Source organism: Mustela putorius, unplaced genomic scaffold (genome assembly GCF_011764305.1).
Source record: "Mustela putorius furo isolate JIRA1106 unplaced genomic scaffold, ASM1176430v1.1 tig00000430_pilon_pilon_pilon, whole genome shotgun sequence".
In the NCBI taxonomy this organism is placed as follows: domain Eukaryota; kingdom Metazoa; phylum Chordata; class Mammalia; order Carnivora; family Mustelidae; genus Mustela; species Mustela putorius.
Window position 1 is genome coordinate 4,798,614 of NW_025421377.1, and position 16,999 is coordinate 4,815,612.

The window sequence follows — 16,999 nt, forward strand, 5'->3', positions numbered from 1 at the left end:
GGTTTCCTTTCTCATGGGACACATGTGTTGTGACGTCCAGCCCGCTGTTTGCTGAACCTGCTCTGGCCTTTCTGCTTTCCTGCCTTTCGTCATCGGGCCCCCCGCCCGGAGCCCTGCTTGCGCTCCCACAGCTCTCTGCCGCCTCGGGCTTCTGGGCCCAGCCACCCGCATCCCCTTGTCCCCCTGCCCACAGCCTCCCCTGCCCTCACACCCTCGGGGTCCTTCCCCCGCCCCCCGCCCACCACTGCTGCCGCCTCCAGCGCGGCTGTGGGGTTTGGGCACGGGCCTGCCTTGTCTCGGACGGAGCCAGGGAGTCGGCATTTTCCTTCGTTGCCTCCCCAGTAGCAGCCAGCAGAGATCCTTCCTTTACTGAGCGCTGCCAGTGAACTCCTCTTACCGGTAGGGAAGATGAGTAACTGCCGCCCATATTAGTCCTCACCAGACACATTCAGCTGGGCCGAAATACGCTCTGAGATGGCTTTGTCATTGGACCCTTCGGTTCGGTTTGCATCACCGCATCCGCCATTTTGAGGTGTTGTACGTGTTTTCGTTGGCATTCAGTTCCGTTGGCATTCAGTTCAAGATATTCTCCATTTTCCCTTCTGATTTCCTCTTTGACACGTTGGTTGTTTAGGGCACACACAGCACGTGTCATTTCAGTTCACCACACGTGTGGAGACTTGGTCTGCGGTCCAGAACACAACCTGCCGCGATGAATGTGTTTTTGTGTAAAACGCATAAAGAATGGGTATCCTGCAGCTGTTGGGTGAAGTGTTTTACGGCGGTCAGTTAGGTGGCGCGGGTTGATAGTGTTGTTCCGGTCTTCTCTGTCCTTCCCGTTACCTGCCTTCTGGGTTGTGTCCGTTACCGAGAGGAGCGATGAACTCTCCAGCTTTATTCCTCCTGTCGTTTTCATCACGTATTCTGAAGTGCAGACGTTAGGTGTACATACAGTTCATATGGTTGCAGATTTTTAAAGCATTGATCCTTTAGTATCATGAAATGTCTCTCTATCTCCAGTAATGTTCCTTGTTCGGAAATTTACTTTGTCTGATACAGATACAGCCGTTCCTACTTTCTTTTGATTAAAGTCTGCAGGATCTGTTTTTTTCCACCCTTTTACTTTAAACCCATTCGTGTCTTTATGTTTAAAGCAGGTTTCTTACAGGTAGGATATAGTTTCCTATGGATAACATATAGACAGTCTGAAAATACCCTCTCGAGATGCTTAAACCATGTACATTTAATGTAATTATCGGTATGGTTAAACTTACGTGTCCTATAGTATTTTTTTCCCCTGTTTGTCTCATCTGTTTTGTTCCTTTTTCCCCTTTATCATGATTTCTTGGATTGAGGTATTTTTTTTAAATGGTCCCATTTTAATCATTCCATTCCAGCATTGCCTTAATAGCTGCCTCTCTGTTTCATTTTTCTTGTGGTTGCTCTAGGCTTGATGTATACATCTTTATATTTTCACAATCTACAAATAATATTTTACCACTTTATGTATAATGCAAGAACCTTTACAATAGCAGACTTTACTTTTGCCCTCCCATACTCTCTGCTACCGCTGTGGGACATGGTACTTACTTGTCCCATAAATTTCACAGTATATTGTCTTAGTCTATTCAGGCTACTATAACAAGATACCAGAGACTAAGTAGCTTATTAAGTAACAGAAATCTGTTTCTTGCAGTTCTGGAGGCTGGGAAGGCCAGGGTCAAGGTGCCAGCAGGTTAGGTCTCTGGTGGTTGCCTGAAGCCTGATCTTGGATGGCTCTCTGCTGTACCCTCACGTGGCAGAGGGGAAGAGGGAGTTCTCTGGGGTCACCTTTTAGAATGGCATTCACCTCCAGCCTCATGACCTAACCACCTCTCAAAGGCCACATCTCCTAATACCCATGACCTTGGGGGTTAGGATTTCAACATACGAATTCAGGGGGAGCCACAAACATCAGACCATAGCATACATTGTTATCACTTTTGCTTTAAATAGACAAAGATATCTTTTATGAGCCATGTTTGTGCTCTTTGACGTAGATCCACATTTCCTCCTGGTATTCTTTGCCTTCTGCCTAAAAAATTCCCTTTAACATTCCTCATAGTACAGACTTTCTGGCAGTGAGTTCTCTAAAGTTAATTTGCCTTCGATACAGGAGGTGCTTCTCTGGATAAAAGATTAGAGATTGACTGTTAATATTCTTTAAATGATCTCTTTCCCTTGTCTTCTGTCTTAAATAGTTTCCGATGATAAGTCTGATGTTCATTTTTCCGTTGAACATAGTGTCTTGTTTTGTAGCTGGTTTTATTCATTTTCCCTCCTTTCTGGCGAGTAGATTACGATATGCCCTGGCATAATTTTCCTTCTGTTCATTCTGGTTAGGGTTTGTTCAGTTTTTTGAATGTGTGGACTTACAGTTTGGGAAAATTGTCAGCTATTGTTTCTTCAGCATTTTTTCTGTTCCCTCTTTCTGTCTTTCTGGGTCAGGAGTTAACACCTGTGTTAGAAGCTTGATTTTTGTTCCACAAGCCAGTGATTCCATGTTCAGTTTTGGGGTCTCCCCTTACCCTTTGTAATATTTCTTATGATGCCTGCTAATACTGATTTTTTTCTTCTTCAGTGTCTAATTCTGCTGTTAATCCTGGCCTGTTTATTTATCATTTTAGGTGCTGTATTTTTCAGCTGGAGAAGTTCCATCTGAGCCTTTTTTATATCCATTTCTCTCCTCATTATGTGATAATATCTTCTACCTTCTTGAACATCTAGAACATGTTTATGACAGGTGTTTTAAAAACTCTGTTTCCTGGTACCATCACGTCTCTCGTTTTTACGTATCTTTCTATTCCTTAATTTTTGTCTTGATTGTGATCATATTTGACAAGTTCTCTGCATTCCTAGTAGTTTTTTTTTTTTTTTTTTTTTTGGCTTTTGATTGGATGCCAGGTGTTATTGGTTCCTGAGTTTTGCTGTATTCCTTTAAATAAGATTGAGCGTAAGCATTGTCCTGGTGTACAGTTATAGTTCCTTGGAACCAGACTGATCCTATGAAAGTCGTGGTCTGGAGCAACCTTCAGTTTTGGGATGATTCAGCCCCACTGGTAAGTCTCTTTTGAGGCTCTACCCAAGGCCATGTGTATTAGATCTTTCCACTGTAGCTGGTGGGAACACAGGGTTTTCCCCAGCCCTGCGGAGGTCTGGGACTTTCTTCTTACTCCTTTTCAGTGAGTGGTTGCTGCCTTCCCTATACTCAGTCTCTTCTCGCACTTGCACAGATAAGTCCTTGGCCAATGACCAGGGGAGACACTCTATGGATTTCCAGATACCTCTCTGTGTAGGCCCCCACCTTGCTGGTATTTTGTCCCACAAATCATAATCACCTTTGCCTCCTTGAACTACAGCCTCTGTCCTTTCCAACTCAGCAAGAACCCCTGGGCTTGGTTTGGCTTCTTCCTCCTGTGTTCTGGGTTGGAACCTGCCTCAGAACAATGAGCGGGTATCACCCTAGGCCTTCTGTCCTGTCTCCTTCTAGCGGTCATGGTCCTGTGCTGCCTGTTGTCCATCGTGTGACAGCCATCATTTCAGATAATTGGTCCAGTTTCCCAGTCTTTCAAAGTGAGAGGGGAAATCTGATTTCTCTAACTTCATCTTGGTTGGGAAAAGTCCATCTCCTCTTTTTGCCCTCTAATATTTATTTTTTCCTTACTAAGAAAGAACTCCTAGAGGTAATAACATATAATTAACACAGCAGACCTTTTAAAACCAAACTTTTAACAGAAATTAAGCTTTCTTATTGTTTCAGTATCCTAAGTATTCGCTATTATAAATAACAATGGTTTATGTTAAATACTTCCAATTATACTTTAATATATGAGGAAAGAAGCTATGATACAGTACCAGAAGATGGCAAGATGACCTCTTTGACATCTCTCCACCAAGATTACATAGCCCTATGAATGTGATGGGTTTTTTTCCCTCACTTTCAAACTTGTAGCCAATTAAAAATAGTGGTTTGTTGTCATTATTTTTCTAACTTAATTTTTGACTTGAACTTACTTTTATAGTCTCATGGATGTCTTAGAATTGTGAAACTTTAGAGCTGAAAGAAACCACAAGAGACCATGTGGTCCAGTGTTGTCATTATGCAGATGTTGAGACTGGAAACCAGAGAGGAGGGAACAGCACGCAGAGCCACCCTGCCTTCCCTGACTTCACAGTCCCCATCTTGTGGTGTCTTGGTGGAGGAAGATGGTGGAACACACACATTCAGGGGTTGAAATGGCCAATTCTTTCATACAAGTGGGCATTTTTGCAGAAGGGTTCCGCCCCCAAATGTAAATATTACTACATAAGCAAGTATCATTATATGGACTCATTTAAAATAAAACAGCCATTTTTTCTTGATTCTTTTTTTAAGGATCTAGTGAGAATAAGATTGGACAAATGGAATGAGGTAAAAGACTAAGCATAGTAATTTGTGTTGATCTGGGAAGAGTTATTAAATATGGTACATTTGGTTTTTCCTGTTTTCTATGGCAGAGGCAGGTAGCCAGCTGCGGTCACGGGGCGAGTGGACACTCAGAGTTTTGAGGAGGGGACATGGTGGGCCGAGGGGGACGCGCAGCCCCGTCGTAGCCCTGAGAGGCGCAGGCCCCGTCCGGCCCGGAGCAGAAAGGAGAGAGAGGGGACGTGGGGGGCCTCCTAGAGTGCGGGAGATGATCCGGATGGACAGACCGGAGAGATCCAGACGGACAGACCGAGGGCAGGAAGAGGAGGTGGGAGGAGCCACCGCTGGAGGCAGGGAGGCCTTCCGTTGAGGCGCCGGGAAGAGTGGGCAAGTTCTCTGGCGGGAGTTCTTGACCCCGCACTCCTGGAGGTCCAGCTTGAAGAAGTGGAACCGGAGGGCTCCACGGAGGCAGAAGAGCCCGAGCGCCCCTTCCTGGGAGGCGCGGTCGCGGGCTTAGTGGGCGGCAGGCTGCTCCCGGCCCTGGCAGGGTGCTCCCCGCGGCTGGTGCGGTGCTCCCCGCGGCGGTCCCCGGCGGGGCGCGCTTTGCGGGGGGCGGGCCCCGGTGCCCGGGCGGGATGGCAGAGGTCACACGTCTCCCTCTAAGTGAAACAGCAGCTGAGTCATTTCCCTGCAAACCAGCAACGCAGAAGCTGATAAGGAGCATTTCGCAGGCCTGGCGCAGCGGCCCGTGTCGGCAGAGAGTTGGGCCCGACGCCGACGCCGACCGAGTCCGCTGCGATCTCGGAGCCACTGGTCTTCTCTCCTCGCGTGGGTCGGTCTCGGGGCGTCAGCGGCGCAGTCGCCTCGTTTCCCTGTCTACGCCCCCGCCGCACACACCCGTCCGCCGTGCCTCCGCTTTCTTCTGCTCTTCGTTGTGAATTCGGAAGAAAATAGGGGGTGGTCCCGGGGGAGGATGAAAGTAGGCAGGAGGGGCGGTGCGCTCACCCCCGCTTCCTTACCCTGGGCAGCGGTCCGGGGCAGACGCGGTTGCTCGGCCGCATCGGTCCGCGGGGCAGACGCGGTTGCTCAGCCGCATCGGTCCGCGGGGCAGACGCGGTTGCTCGGCCGCATCGGTCCGCGGGGCAGACGGGGTTGCTCGGCCGCATCGGTCCGCGGGTTGCTCGGCCGCATCGGTCCGCGGGGCAGACGGGGTTGCTCGGCCGCATCGGTCCGCGGGGCAGACGGGGTTGCTCGGCCGCATCGGTCCGCGGGGCAGACGGGGTTGCTCGGCCGCATCGGTCCGCGGGGCAGACGCGGTTGCTCGGCCGCATCGGTCCGCGGGGCAGACGGGGTTGCTCGGCCGCATCGGTCCGCGGGGCAGACGGGGTTGCTCGGCCGCATCGGTCCGCGGGGCAGACGCGGTTGCTCGGCCGCATCGGTCCGCGGGGCAGACGCGGTTGCTCGACGCGGTTGCTCGGCCGCATCGGTCCGCTGGGCAGACGGGGTTGCTCGGCCGCATCGGTCCGCGGGGCAGACGCGGTTGCTCGGCCGCATCGGTCCGCGGGGCAGACGCGGTTGCTCGGCCGCATCGGTCCGCGGGGCAGACGGGGTTGCTCAGCCGCTAGCTGTAAAGCTGATGCGACTGCGCTGCCTGAACCGTTCTCAGGGAGGTGCTGTGCTACTCACCCAAGAGCTCGGGCGTGGACTTCACCGACTGGTTGATGACGGTCCTTCAGCTCCCCGTGCCTCAGTTTCCTTATTTATAAAGTGGGGGTTAGAATAGCCCCTGTCCTGACAGAGCCGTTGTATTAAATGTGTTTCAGTATAAGGCTCCTTTCACAGCTTTTGGTGCAGCTGAAGTAGTCCTTAAATTACCCTATAGAATTAGGAACAGTTGTTCAATTATTCTACACTGACATGGTTTAGGTTGTCTGCAAAGCTCAAGTTCCAAATAATGACTTGTTTTCCAAGAGTAGTGCTTACAGTCAGGGAATCTGTGCCAAGTAAAATGACAAGGAAAGACTGTTGGCAGATTTTTTTTCTTTTGTTTTAAAGGAAGCGTCAATAGTTTAGCTTAATTAAGTAATTGTTTTGCAAACATTGTTATCTTAATGAATGCTGGGTAAGTTCTAAGAGCAAAACTATTTCACTTTTCCCAGTGGAAGGGCACTCTTGGGTTTTTTGACATTTTGCTTGTTTTTTCACATGCATTAAAAAAAAAAAAAAAAGACTCCCACTTGAAAAACTGATTTATTGTATTATCAGTTTCAAAAACAGAACCATATCAAAATTCGAGTTCTTTAGCGCTATCTTTACCTTGCATTTGTTCCCTTAGGTAGCTGTGTTTAGGAGGACTGCGTTTTTGCTTTCTTTTTTATAATGCCAGTGGTGACTTAGAAGAATTGCAGGGCATGTGTCATAGGTCTTCAGTTTAGGCCTTTTGATTTCACGCACCAATTTCTGCCTTGGTATTTTCCATTTATGTTTGTGAGTTGTAGTCACTGTTGGTTTCTTGAGTTCACCTAGTCTCTCTTGAAAACAAGAGGGATTTTTTTTTTAAGGTTTTTTTTTTCTTTATACTTTTAATAATTTGGGGCTCCCCTTTTCACATACAAGTTTTTTTTTTTTTTTTAAGATTTTATTTATTTATTTGACAGACAGAGATCACAAGTAGGCAGAGAAGCAGGCAGAGAGAGAGAGAGAGGAGGAAGCAGGCACCCTTTTGTGCAGAGAGCCTGATGTGAGGCTCGATCCCAGGACCCTGAGATCATGACCAGAGCCAAAGGCAGAGGCTTCAGCCCACTGAGCCACCCAGGCGCCCCATTTCACATGCAAGTTTTAAGCTGTTAACACTGTGAAAATTGGAAATAGAGAATCTGGAAGTTGGGAACCTCTTGTACAGAATATCTAGATACCTAGGTGGTGACATACTCATTTTGTAATACCGTATTTACATATTTAAATCGCTTTGTTTCTGTTATTGTTAAGTCATTTGAGCCATTTAAGAAAAAAAGTGCTTAATTTTCATATTTTACAAGAAGACCTATCCTGGAACAGTCTTACATAAACCAAGGTAATTTTTATGTATATATTAAATATATGTAAATAGGTACTGCAACTTTAAATCAGACCTTGATAAACATCATCACTTTCTACATTCGCTGCTGTTAGACTTTAGCTTGAGGAATGCATTTAATCCAGAGATGACACATAACTTCCTCAGATCTCCAGAGTACATTCCTTTGGTTTTACGGCTGCCCCACGAAGAGGCCCGATTCGTCTGTAACTGCGCTTTTAAAAATCTCTGTTTAAGGAAGACAGCAAGGCAGAATCTAGTTCTAGTTGTGTGTTGTAGGGAGTTAGTTTATCCTTGGTGTCTAGAACCTGTTTGGTTCCTATTATTACTCGAAAAATAAACTTCTTTTCTAAGCTGTTCTCCTAGACAATGGAAGTGCGTGCAAGAGATACCCCCACTTCTTGGGTCAGGAGTAGGCAGGAAGGAAAGTTTGGTTTCTTCTCCTTTAGCCTTGATGGGCCTTTGGGGGTGCTGACGGGCTCTTGACAAGACTGCCTCAAGGTCCTTTCTGCTTAGATTCTGTCCTTGAGATGCAGAAATCTGTCCTTTGCTCCCTGGTTGCTCCAAGAGCAGAGGGTCATCAGGTCAGTGTTGACAGGGTACTATTCAAATTTCTCTCAAGGAGCTTCAGTATTTCTTTGTTGTACTCCTTGAATTTGTTAAGGTGATTTTTTTTTTCTTTTTTTTAACTGCCCATGATGTCGATGGCTGCCTCATAGCATCCTAGAAGATTCTTTTCACTTCTGATTGGGAGCCCTTTTGCGGAGACGGCCATTAGGATCATTGTCTAGAACCCCCTGGGCGTGTCTCCAGTTTTGCTGGTTAGGAGATGTGTGCTGTGGGAGCTCTCAACCGTGCTGTTCCCAGGAACTTTGAGCGTTTCCATTCATGGTCATTTGCACTTAGTCTGTATCCCCCCCACTGGCAATGTTGGTTTTCAGCGAGATGCCACCGTTCAGACCGCGAGTGCGTCCATAATATCTTTCTCTTATTTGCTAGGCAGAAGATGGTGTTAGTGATTGCGAGCTGCCGGCTGGCACCCTTGCAGAGCAGGAGTAAGTGAGTGCTGTTCAGCTTCCGGTCCTGTGAGTCTGATGCCTTTCCTCCATGTTTTGGCATCACTGCCAAACACATGCATTGAAATTCCTTCATGATCATCAGTTTGTCAGATGATTATATTGTTGCAAAGAGTCTGTCCAGGTCCTTTGTATCTTTTTTTTTTTTTTTTTTTTGTCACCTTAGTGTATGTCCATCGTGATGGGGACAGAGGCATTGATGTTGGAAGAAGGCACACCTGTATCAAGGCAAGACTAGCGACGTTAGGCGTAGTGAGCGATTACAAACTCCTCAGGGGGAGAGGGTGTGCAGGACGCCGGTGGCCTCAGCCCTGTGCTACCTGAGCGGTTGTTCAGCAAATGAACTTTGGGCCCCGTCCCGTGGTGCCGCGTGTGTTTTCAACAGTTTGCTCGTTATTTTATTTTTTTGTGGATTGCTTTATAGTGTGGTGTGCTGTTGCTGTGTGCCACACCCGTGTAACAGGGTAAGGGGAAGTTGTCCCTTTGCTTGCACAGTGCCTCGCAGAAGTGTGAGCCCCTGTAATGCAGCAAACCGAGGAGGGTGGTTGGTGAGAGGTGGGCAGTCTCAGGCGCGCCTCTCCTCCTGTCCTCCTCTCCCTGGGAGTGAGTCCCGCAGCCCTGAGCAAGAGCATATGCGTGGCCAGGAGACAGGCAGAGAACGCCGTGGAAAGGAGGTCCCACCTGTTTGCATGGAACTGTGGAGCTGGGCCCCCACCATCATCAGACTCCGTATGCGTGGCCTGTAATGGAGAAGGGGGACTTGGACCAACTGACCTGGTCTGTCGGGGAACAGTCCTTAACCCTTTGCCACTGGGACGGAAGACAGACCTGTTGCCCATCTTCCTGTATCTGCATCTGCCCTGTGTACTGTTGTTGAGCGGGGCCCTCCCATGGGCCGTATTGTTCAAGTCCTTTTACTTTCAAATGCAGTGTCACGGCCAGAGATGCCGTGTGTACTAGTGAGCACCTCAGTGTTAGAGTCCTCGAGGTAACAGTTAATTTGGTCGCAAGGTATGTGTGGCTCAGACGTGGCTGACCGGGGTGGTCCCAGCATCATCCCTGAATCTGACGAACACCGAGATTCCGTCCCAAGCGGGATGGCCAGGCGCTCACTCTCCCTTTGTCGAAAATCCTTTTGCCCATTTCCGCTGTAGTAAAAATACCACAAGGCGGCTAGCTTCGGGTATGTGAGGTTACCGCTCATGGGCCCAGGTCCTCGGTCCCTTTACTTAGAAACAGCCTGCTTGTATTTCTGGAATGGAAACTTGTGGGAAAGGTGAGAACGAGAAAGTAGGATCCTTCATCGCAAGTAGAAGTGAACTTGAACTTAATCTGCCCATATTCAGGTTTATGTATTATTGCTTTTCTGGTTTCCTTATAAAATGTTGTCTTTCCCTTGGCTACTAGTTAGGGGTGTTCTGCTAAGATATTCCACATCTAATAAATCCAAGGTAAGGAGGACTGCAGCACAGCACGTTAGACACTTTGCTCCCCAGTGCGTGGATGCGTTCATCCTCTCGGAATCTCCAGAGCCCCAGCATTTATTAGGAGTTGATTTAATTCCAGCTTTTTAGGTTCAAGAAAAACAATGAAAAACACTTAGCAGTGAAATAAAATTGTGGGAAAAAATGATTTTTCTTAAGGAAACCTGATTCCTAAGCATGGAAATCGAAACCTTTAAATTCCATTTAGTAAAGTTACAGGCTTTGGGGTCCATAATTATGATTTGGATAATTATTGTAAATGTCGCAGCAAGTGATTGAGTTGTAGATTTTTCTTTATCCCATGAAATGATCATAGATACCGTGACTACATAACTAATCGCTTTTGCATTAGGGCGATCCCTCCGTTGACATGAATCTTGCCCACGGTAAACTGACAGCACCGAACTGATTAAGCCGTCGCTTGCATTTGAACCATCCCCCTCCCCCACCTCAGGTTTGGTTCAGGGTTTTTATGGTGTATGACAAATGAGCTGTTTACTAATTTTGTGTTGAAGTGAAATAGAAATTTGGATTATTGGAATTTATTATTTGGGGGCATCTGGCTCATCCTTGTTTTTGTTTGTTAAACAGGAAAAGGACCAGCGCAGCCTAGACATAAACACTGCCAAGTGCATGTTGGGACTGTTATTAGGAAAAATCTGGCCCCTTTTTCCAGTTTTTCACCAATTCTTAGAGGTACCAAATTGTTATTTTATGGAATGTATGTTTGCTTGCTTAGAACTACCAAGTATACTTTATTTAACCATTTCACATAATTTTCTGTTTGTTGTACTTTTCTGCCTATAGGAATGATGGTGACATAATCGTTGTCCGTGAGCAGTTCCCCGTTTTCTCTGAGGCTGTCTGGGGGGGACGGGGTGTCTGTGCCGCATCACTTCCGGGTGCGGGTGCATCGGAGACGGCCATGGCTCTGTCCTTCCCGCTCTCTTGCCCCCCTTGACCTCCGCTAGGATATCCTGCTCTGGATAGCAGCAGTAAAACAAGCTTTACTTTCTTTTGTGGCTGTAGATGAATTTCCACTCTTATGAAGCAAAGGTTCAGAAACAGCTGGGCACCTTCTGATGATAGGAGTTGGTCCTGTACTCTCTATCTCCAAGAATGCGGGCACCTAGCTCAATCTAAGGGTTAGGCACACTGACGGCATCTCCCTGGGTTTCCATTTCCTTTGCGTTTGCATTAGAAAAAGTCTCCAGAGCTTGACTCCACCGAGGTTTGCTTGCTCTAAGTGTTAATGATCAAACGTTTTGAGCTGCTCGTTATCGGAGCTGGTTCTGATGCCCTGCGGTACTGTAGGACCTGAAGGCAATGGAGACGTACGTTTCAGCTCCGGGGTTGTCACGGACGGCATCCTTATTGCCCTCCAGACCCAGACCCCTTAAAGAGTGCCCTTTGCTTCAAAGGACGAGGGTCCTGGGTCTTTGAGAAAAACTTGGGCCCTACCCTGACTCCGGCTTCACTCTTTCCTTAATCTTTCTTACAGCCCACTTTATGCAGTGATCCAGAAAAACTTTCAGCTGATCTGATTCTTTGAGGATTGTCACTAAAAATTGCTTTTAACGGTCACTAACCAGGGACTCCTCAAGACGGGTATAAGATAGAGTTTTTACTATAAGAAGTATTTATTGATGGGACAGTCCGTGGCTACAAGCGATCTGTTCTAATTTCTCTGGCCATCCCATGAAATGTTAGCTTTCTTCGAACAATGAGTAGAAAGAAGTCCTGTTCCCAGAGTAGAGCAGAATTTGAGCCTCGGCGCAAGGAGTTTTGTAGCTGAAAGACCTTGCCGCAAGCCAGTCTGACTTTGCATGGTTCCAGGAGCATCTGTAGCTGTTTCCAAGACTGATGTTTGCTTTGAGTTGCTTCAGAAGTTCAACTTGAGGTCTGTGCTTTGTTCTTCTTTTACATTAGTTGGCTTATTTTTTTTTTCTTTTCAAAGGACACAGGGAGTGTTTCCTTTGAGCTTCTCTTGTGTTTGCACCCTCAAAACCGTGGGCTCAGCTCTCTCTGCTTTTCCCCTCCTCGTATTGGTTCCCAGTGTTCCTGACTTTTAGTGGGTAGGATTTAAAAACTGTTCAATCTGAGTTTTAATTTTTCAGTCCTTATACAGGAATTGTGTACTTTGAAAAAAAAAATACCTGTGGCATATTTTTTGTCTGAGTGGAATAGGAGAACTACTTCATGGGTGTTGTGATTTATTACTTTTATGATCAGATTCCAGGTTTGAATGATTAGAACAGTAACTCTCTCCAACAGCTAGAGCACCTAGCTCTGAGCCCGCTGCTAGCCCTTCGTCAGTTCCTGGAGAGTAACTTCCTGCTGTGTGTGTACTTGACATTGAACGTGCTGATCAGGCCAGGGATTATTAATGGGGAGCTACTCTTTATTTAGCACCTGCTTTCTGCCAAGCACTGAATGAGGTACTTTACATAAATTATCTCTTGTAATTCTTGCAGAATCTCTATGAAGTAGGTTAATAAGGGCTTTGGCAGTCTAGAAATTTCACTTCTAGGGATAAAAATCATTTTTCTTTGACGTGCTTGTCATTTTGTGTTGCGCCCTCATAATATTTTCCTAATGGGAATTGTCATCTTAAGTTCTACTCTTGCTGTCTTTAATCCCTCTCCTAGATTGGTGCTTAACATACCTCAAATGAAAGAGTTAACCTTCATGAACTTTATTAAGTTGATGCACACAGCCGTTGAAACTGGGTCATTTGTTCATTGTAAGTGTCAGTAATTCATGTTACTTTTCCCTCCATCAGCAATCAAAATATAAAGTTATTAACAAAGACCAGTGGTGCAATGTGCTAGAGTTTAGCAGGACAATTAACCTTGACCTCAGCAACTACGACGAAGATGGAGCGTGTAAGTACCGGGCACTGGCTGTGCACTCATGCTCGCTCTCTCTCTCTCTCTCTCTCTCTCAGTCTCTCTCTTTCTCTCAATCTCTCTCTCTCTCTCTCTCTCTCTCTCTCTCACACACACACACACACACACACACACACACACATACACATCAACCCCGCCCCCATCCCAGTCGCCCCATCCATCAGCGCACCCTCCTCACTGGGAAGAGCCTTATAGCCGCTTTGTTTTCTCTCTTTCTTCAGGGCCAGTTTTGTTGGACGAGTTTGTGGAGTGGTATAAAGACAAACAGATGTCCTAGGACTTTATGCATAGCAGCGAGAGAGTCACTGTTACCACAGATCTGTCAACCATTAGCCATAAATTGCTGTTTGTATCCAAGCGCATGCTGCTTTTCTTGCACTGTCTCCCGTTTGCAGGGACGTTTTGGTGTTTGCTATTGAACGGGCCGGCTCTGCTTGCTGTGTAGCCTCGTCCTCTTGGCAGGCTGCTTTGCAGTTTGTACCTAACACTACAGATTGGTGACTTGGCCAGTGCCCTCACTGTGATGATGTGTATATTGCTGTTTAAATTTTGTATATGTGTATAAAAAGACAAAGCTTCACCTAGAGATTATTTCTGCAAAACTGTATTGTAAAAATAATTTTTGTGGCATATTTCTAGTCCCTTTTTTCAAACGAACCAGTTATACTCTATTTGGTCTCCAGTGTAGCATTTCAGAACACAAGAGAGAACAACCTTTACCATAAGCGAATGTTGCCAGAATTAACCTCATCGTTTAAGAGGCCAACTAGTGGAAAGAGGTGCGAGTCAGACCTTCTCAGAGGCACACGCCAAATATAATTTGGTTTACTTCAATGTGAGTGTTTTTAAATGATGGAAGGAACAATTATTTGAACATCTCGACACGTACCATGCCACAGATGCTTTCCACCATGCAGAGTGTAGGTTTTTATTCTCTGATGTTAGGCCGTAGTAGTTTGAATATTGGTACAAATGAACAAATTAAAATTGCACCTTTTTTAAATGAGTTTGAAACTCTTGTAAACTTCCTTTGCTGTTGTTGTTTTTGTTTTTGTTTTTGTTTTCTCTTTTGCCTTCTCCTTGTCAGTGTTGGGTCTCCCGATGCTTCCCGTGCCATTCTAGGTAACATTGATTTTGCCTGCTCCGTGGAAACCTGATGGTTTGCTGGCAGTTTGTAACCACAAAGCACCTTTAGTTGTGGTTTAGATTTTTAGTTAAGCTTTCATGGTGTCTAATTTTCTAGTTTTTTTGGAAAAAGAACTATACTATAAGTGAGAGGTGTTTTGTTTCATTTTCTTTCATGCTAGGCTTTTCCTGGCAGAATGTCCATTGCAGGCAATGGACACGAAACCACCAGCATTGAGCTCATTTTATCACACAGTAGGACCTTTCCTAGAGGGGCCACTCGTCATTCATTACCCGAGTAGTTTGTACAGAAAGGTGATAGCCATTATTTATGTGGATGAGGAAACGAGAGTAAACAGGACGGTATTTTTAGGTTTGTATTTTATGTCTTTTTTTTTTCTCTTTTTTTTTTTTTTCCTTGCCTTACCCTTCTTGAGGAAATGTATAGATAACCTGTTTCCCCCTCAACTATCTGGTGCTATTGAATGACTAATTTAGTCCCTAAAGTTTTGTGAAAACATAAAAGTCTAATGATTTAAACCGATAAAAAGCTAATGGTGCATTCGGACAGGTGCATGCAGTAGGTATGAGCAAGATCCGTGATGGGATAATGATTGGAAGAGGTTCGGGTTATCACAAAATCTGGCCAAAAAAAATCTCTTGGACTAAATGTGAACCTTTAAATGGCATTAAATGAGCAAAAGCACACAGACAATGCTACTCCTGACCACTATGTCACAGTTTCTTTGCAAACAGTGTTTGGATTTTCATATTATTTTCTCCCTAACTGAACCACCAAAGACAGAAATTTTGTATGTATATACGGTGTGTGTGCATATACAAAATCATGATGCGGTAGAATGAAATCACTCCCTTTTTCTACCAAAAAGAAAGGTTTGGTTTGCTGTGAAATAAACCAGAAGTGTGAAAAACTCTGTAATGATTAAGCAGACTTCATCATTCCTTGCTTAGGAATGGTAGACTCGCCTCTCTACCTTATAACCTCATACCAGTTTGCACAAGTTAATAACCGAAGAGAAGAGAAGGTGTTGATGCAAGCACAGCCCTCGGGACCGATCTGTTCCATCCCAGCAGGTGCCTGGTGTTCCAGGGGTGATGGGCCAGAGGCAGGTGTGAATTTGTGAAGAACTTGATTCATTTTCAGAAGTATCCCTCAAAGTTAAAAAAAAAAAAAAAAAAAATCACACTTTAAAGGCAATAGTTCTTAGATTCGATCCGCTCTAGTTTTGTTCAAACAAGTAGAAATCATAGATGAAATTATTTTCAGAGTTACGGTTAGTACTGGAGAATGTTTGGGAACACTAAGCACAGTTAATCCTAACATAAGAGGATGGTTACGGGGAGATGTTCCATTTCAGCCACTGTGAACATTTTGATCAGTGGGGAAGAAACCCAAGGGAAAACTATTCGTGATCTGGAATATGGAAAGTAAGTATCCCCAAGCAGTGACCATCTCGTACATTTAGAAGACTCCAGATAGTTTTCGAGCTCCCTTGAAAAGGAAGCCTCTGTGCCTGTGGACTGCTTGCCCTTGGCTCTTGATTTTATGCAGTTATTTTTAGGGAGACGAAAAGGGGCCAAACGAGTAACAAGATGCTTTTCTTTTTAAAAAATGTCCCTAAGTTACATAAAATTGAGCAGTCATCAGACACTTACTTACTGGCTAATGTTCAAGAAATTAGGGTGCCTTCTTCTGGTTTTTCTTTCTTACCTGTCTACACCCTTTCTCTCTTCCCACGGTGTCTTGAACTACACATTGCAATACTCTGTCGTCATGATAAAACTTTGCGGTGTTTACTGGTAGGTCAGAAATTTCACGATTGGATTTGCCATAAACACCCACTGTAATGTTACATGCAGCCTTTTCAAAGCATGAACTCTGAATTAAAAAGTTTTTACAAATCCAACTAGACAAGCCTCTAACCTTCTCCTTTAACAACACACATCTGTTGCCTCTCCGTCTCCATTTTAACAGTGCTTTTGAAGTTTATACGGAAAGCTTTCCGAGTTAGTGTGTGCCCTTGGTTTTTATTCTTATGACTGCTAAAATACCTCTGTAAGCCTTATCTTTTATTCTTTCATATGTTGTATAATAAATGTATAAAATTCATTGACCAACTAAGTGTTGGGTGTCTGTAAATGAGACCAAAACGTGGGTTGCTTTTCATCCTAAGGCCTTTCCCTGGGGGGTTACTGTTAAACGGACGGCAGCCAGCCTGTAACTGTGAACGCTTCGTGTCGTCAGTATCTGCATTCCGCCCATAGACGTGTGCAAGTTCTGTGACTCCAGCTTAACTGAAACCCTGTTCTGCCACCTAACTTGAGTACAGCAAACTGGTTTTAGGTTTTAATGGAATTGATGTAAAATGATATCCCATAAATAAAAAGTATTTGTGTTTGGTTTCAGAACCGATTCGTGAGTTCTTTCTTCTCATCTTGGGATTTTGCTTCAAAAACCACTTAAGGTAGTTTTAAAGCATTTTCTCTTTTACTTTTTGGTCCCTCCCTCCCCCGCCACCAAACTCTTTATACCGAAGAATCAAAGCTACAGAAAAAAAATTCAAGAAATATAATGAACTTCAACCCATCCATATACTTATCACCTAGATTTTCTGCCTGTTAACGTTTTGCTGCCTTTTCTGTGGTGTTCTGAGAGTGTGTGTGTGTGTGTGTGTGTGTCTGTCTGTACATACGTACACTTCTCTCTGTGGATAGATAACACTTTTCTTCCTGAACCAAGAGTAAATTACATTATGATGCTTGATACCTAGTTTTCGAAGCAAGGACAGTTTAAGAACCACGATACAAGGATCACACTCAAGAAATTTCACATTGATACAGTTCTATTACCTAATAAACAGTCT

At 45.1% G+C, this 16,999-nt stretch overlaps 1 protein-coding gene across 8 annotated transcripts in view; it reads left to right on the top strand.

The window, feature by feature from the left end:
- The window catches only part of DCUN1D4 (defective in cullin neddylation 1 domain containing 4), an 81,108-nt gene extending 64,567 nt beyond the window's left edge, over nt 1–16,541 (top strand). For 5 of the 8 annotated variants that reach the window (XM_004764949.2, XM_045079733.1, XM_045079738.1 and 2 more), the window contains 3 exons: nt 10,672–10,776; nt 12,863–12,965; nt 13,211–16,541. In XM_004764949.2, coding sequence (XP_004765006.1) covers nt 10,672–10,776; nt 12,863–12,965; nt 13,211–13,266 — 264 coding nt within the window. In that variant the 3' untranslated portion in view covers nt 13,267–16,541. Of the gene's footprint in view, nt 1–8,519; nt 8,580–10,671; nt 10,777–12,862; nt 12,966–13,210 lie in introns of those variants that run through there. The other 3 variants (XR_006606706.1, XM_045079734.1, XM_045079735.1) reach the window with 3 other exon arrangements.
- Nucleotides 16,542–16,999: the final 458 nt, after the last annotated feature.